Below are 4,667 nucleotides of genomic sequence, written 5' to 3' on the forward strand. Positions count from 1 at the left end.
TCGATTTATTAAAAAAAAAAAAAGGAAACCAAAATAACAAAAAAGAAAGACGCATCATCGTCGTCGTCACCATCCAGTCGTTTTCAGACTCATGGTCTGAATTTTTGTGGAATGATCGAAGACGAAGATTAGGATCATAGATTTTTCTAAATCTAACATCTTTTAAAGAAATCTAAGGACTGATTAGTCAAAAGATTGCGCATTGTCTATTACTGGTAACCACAGATAACGTAAGTAACTTTTGATTTATCTAATAAATAATTATATTAATTATTAACATCGAATAAAATGATGTTCGGAGAAGAAGACAAAAAATAGTTCGTAAGATTGATTATTTTGAATATTAGTGGTCTGAAAATTGTTAGAAATTCGTCCGAGGTATGACGTTTATGACTATAGACAGACATATAGAAGTAATACAGGGTGCAAAGCACTCGACTCTTTTAAACGGGGGATAGGAGGGTTGAGAAGGGTGGGTGTATTCTTAAATCGTTATTTTCTATTTTAATCTAATCCCATAAATGATTATTTCATCATTCTCGCATCGATATCTTTCTAACGTTAACATTTCTATTTCCATTTCTATATCCATTATTCCGAATTTCGTTTCAATCTCAATTGCTTTGTCATATATTTTTGTTTCTTTAATATAAAATACGATACCGAGTGAGAAACGTTCTCTTAAAATTTAATTTACTATTTTATTTCAAGTTAATTGCGGAAGAATTGCATTAGAAATGATGTACACGATTAAAGAACAGCAACAAATCCTGTTACTGTTCCCGTTACTGCAGTAAAGTTAGAAGCATTCGAAGAATCTACGTAAAAGCAGCCATGTTCATTCGTGATACGAAAAACGGGGATAATATTATTCTTCTAAATACAAACAGACACACACGCGTCGACAAGTATATTCTTTCCTTTTCCTTTTCTTTTCTTTTATTTTTCATTTTTTTTCGTCCATTTTATTTTGTAACCTCGAACAAAGGTAGAGTCTGTATTAATTAGGAAGGGACCCGCGTTCAACGCTGCAAAGCGGAACGCACAAAGATGAGTTACTCGATCGATCGACGCGTGACTCTTTCTACGAAACAGATACACACATGCACGCACGTACACACACACACAAATACACATACGAGCATTATATACGCACACGTAGAAGGAGGAGGTGGAGGAGGAAGAGAAGGCAAAAAAAAACTACTTTTCGATCCACTAATTTTTCTATTTTTAGCGAGAGAAAAAAGAAACAGGGACGAATTTTAACCATCCACCCCCCCTCCCTCCACTTTCCCTTTTCCCTTCACAACCAAAGAGATTTGACACATCGATCGAGTGAAATTTGAGAGCTAGTTTCGTTAGAAATGATATAATTCGATTAGTTAAGACGAAAGAGAGAAAAAACCATAAAAAAACCATAAGCGAGGAAACCTCATATCGACTTAAAAAAAAAAAGCAACTTCTTACGAGGTATCTTTGTACGTAAACATGAAAAAAGGGGAAAAAAGGGGGGGGGGAACTGTAAAGAATTCTTTCCGACGATATGTAACAAGATTCGTTCGGTGTGACGAAGAAATACGACGAGGTTGTACAAGGAGAGTTTAAACAGAAGCCATTGAAATAAATCGTTGGGGGTTCTTGAAGAACAGGGACAACGAAAAGATTACGATTTACCAAACTTGTACGTTGATGTAAGTTTAAACAAAATAGGTGTTAAAAAAAGAAACATCGTGAAAATAAATAGAAATATCTCTCGTAGGGGGTGGAAGATCAAATGATGTTCAATTTAATAATTAAAATTCAGCAATCAATATTCTAAACTATACAATTATATAATCATATTTTATTTATTATTTATTATTGTAATATTGTAACAAACCAAAATTCTTATCATTAGATACGCGTTCGATTGTAAACGTAATATGATATTTATTACAAAAAAACTAATTATAATTAGTTTTTTAGTAATAATTGGTAATAATATAATATAATAATATAATAATATTTAGTAATAATGGTTTTTTAGTTTTTTCATAGAATGTAAACGAGTACAATATTCGTAAATTTCGTCGACAAATAAATTGAATATGAATGAGATTTTGAAAATCAAAGAGAGCCCTGAAAAAGAGACAAATGAATAAACGAAAGGATAATTTTGATTATACTGTTATCAAGGAAATACTTGATTATATATATCCCACGTTCTTCCCAGTCGAAGATGAGAGAGTAAGACGGGGAGGAATAGCGAAGGAGTAAAAAGAGGGGGATGATCGAAGTAGGGGTAGCTTGGTAGATAGATAAAGGGGGAAAGGGGGGAAAGGAGAACGAAACGAGGGTGTTGGTTGCAAGTCGATAAACCACGGGAAACGCGAACACCCTTGCGCACGGTTTCAACATGGCGACGGTGAGTCCCATTTCCTTATTCCATTCCTCTCACGATACTAACAGCAGCAACCACTGAACGAAACACTCAAAGCAAGGATCATCTCCGTTCACTTTTCTTGATTTGTTCATTTCCCTCCTTATTTTTTTCCTTCATTCCTAATATTTATTTATTCGCGAAAAAATACGGAGATAGATTTTGTTGTTCGTTGTCATCGGTTTTAACTGTCGATAATTTAAAAAAAAACGTACAACGATAAATACAACGAATTAAATAAAAATAAAAATATAAAAAAAAGAAGGAAAAATGATCTAGCAAGAGATCAAATAATACTATTATATAATATAGGCGAGTGAACGATAATTGTCGATTTCATTTTAATTGTTGGGCTATAATAATTTATATTAATTAAGTTGGAATCTTTTCGTTTTTTTTTTTCGTTTTTTTTTTTCTTTTAGGATTATTCGAACAATTTGTTAGAATTTGTGTTTCTTTTCCAGACGAGGATTCGATATGCGACTAAAGGAGGCCATCGTCTCGTTACCTTTACATCCTGGAGGACTGAACAATAAGTAAGTTTACACCTTTTGTTGTTCTCCTCGTTTCGTATTTTTTCTTTTTCTTTTTCTTTTTCTGTTTGTTGTTCTTTTAAGTACACTCGAGAGAAAGACTTTTCCTTTCGAGAAACGAGACATCTTCGTTTGAGAACTTTTTCGTAGAATCAATTTTACCCATCGAATATAATTTTGTCTACGAATTTGTTATTTTTTTTTTTTCGATCTCATTGGATTCGTGAATTTTAGAAATTTTTCGAAGTTTTTTCCATTTCAATGGTTAAATGTTTCTTGTCTGAATAATAATATCAGTGAAAATAATATCAGTGTGTGAATGTATACTCGTCGAACCAGACAAAATCAATTTTCTGTTTATTCGCGTATGCAACATGAACGAAAAAAATAAAAAAGAAAGAAAAAGAAAATAAATCCGTGGGTGTTCTAGTTTTGCAAAGGTCTCGTAAAGTACTTTACATCCTCCAATGTCACTTAAAGTTGCTCTTAAAATTCATCACCACCCTTTCTGACCATTCTACTTAACAAACAAAGGATGATAATACGAATGTCAGGAATGATTGAATAAAACTGAAATGATTTTTTCATTTTTTTCTAACAATCAAAATAGACGGAACGTATGCAAAGGTGAAACATTATTATTTCAATCGTTTAATCCAGTTGATTATTATCTTCTTACGTATAAAAAAAAAGTGTATTATGTATTACTTTTTAAAGTAAGTAGATTTACGGTTAGTTGATATAAACAAGCAAAGCAACGTGATCTTCTATCTATTTTTATAACAAACCATTGAAGTGTATTATAATTTTATGAAATAACATTTCACCTATATATTATCAGAAAAATACTTCATTCCTTTCTCTCGTGACCTATTAGCTTGTTGAAATGAATATAGTCAACGTATTCGTATAGAAAAAGAATCTATGAAATTTTAGGTTAAATAAATGGAATAATATATCTCAAAAGATACATTCTATACAAATACGTATACACGCACGAATATATACACATTCAGATACAAATATAACTAAATATATCTCAGTTGTAATCTGTAAATAAAAATGTATCTACACGTATATACGTAGATATCTTGTTCATCTATAGATAGTTTTTTCTTCGTGTTTGTGAAGAGAGAGAGAGAGAGAAAAATAAAAATAAAAAAGCACGTAGATGCAAGTTACTATATTTATATCGACATAGGAGAACTGTTGTGTTGGGTTTAATAGAAACGAATCGTATCTCGATTAACTTGAACTATCTTATTTAAACAGTCAGCTTCATAGAAATAACGAGAATCAATCAACCACGGAGGAAGTTAACAACCAAAACGATTCATCAACCTCGACCGATTTTGGATTGGAAGAAACTGTTGAATTTCACGTTGCTGAGGATACAACCATATGGTCTTCCCTTGCTATTGCACGTGACGATATTCAATTAATAACAGCCAACAACGGACGAAACAATATTAACAATAATTTAACTAATTCGAGAATACGTCGTAACAGTTCCATCGATAGTCTTGCCGATTACGAAGGTAAATCATTTACAATTGTTTCATTCTAATTATGAAATCGTTAAAATAATTATATAATTGTTTATCGTTGTCTCAAATATTACGAGAATTTAAATAATATTTTTCTGAAAGTAATATATATATATACATTATTAATAAACGATTATGTTTAAATAAATAAAATGTTGAAAATTAATC

At 31.4% G+C, this 4,667-nt stretch overlaps 1 protein-coding gene across 1 annotated transcript in view; it reads left to right on the forward strand.

Annotated features, from left to right (window-relative positions):
• Positions 1-6: 6 nt before the first annotated feature.
• The window catches only part of LOC122515910 (ras guanine nucleotide exchange factor B), a 20,719-nt gene continuing 16,058 nt past the window's right edge, over positions 7-4,667 (forward strand). The window contains exons 1-3 of the mRNA XM_043633406.1: positions 7-230; positions 2,884-2,955; positions 4,225-4,497. Coding sequence (XP_043489341.1) covers positions 2,897-2,955; positions 4,225-4,497 — 332 coding nt within the window. The 5' untranslated portion in view covers positions 7-230; positions 2,884-2,896. The remainder of the gene's footprint in view (positions 231-2,883; positions 2,956-4,224; positions 4,498-4,667) is intronic.

The sequence above is a fragment of the Polistes fuscatus genome, unplaced genomic scaffold, assembly GCF_010416935.1.
Source record: "Polistes fuscatus isolate 324 unplaced genomic scaffold, CU_Pfus_HIC Scaffold19, whole genome shotgun sequence".
NCBI classification, from domain to species: Eukaryota; Metazoa; Arthropoda; class Insecta; order Hymenoptera; family Vespidae; genus Polistes; species Polistes fuscatus.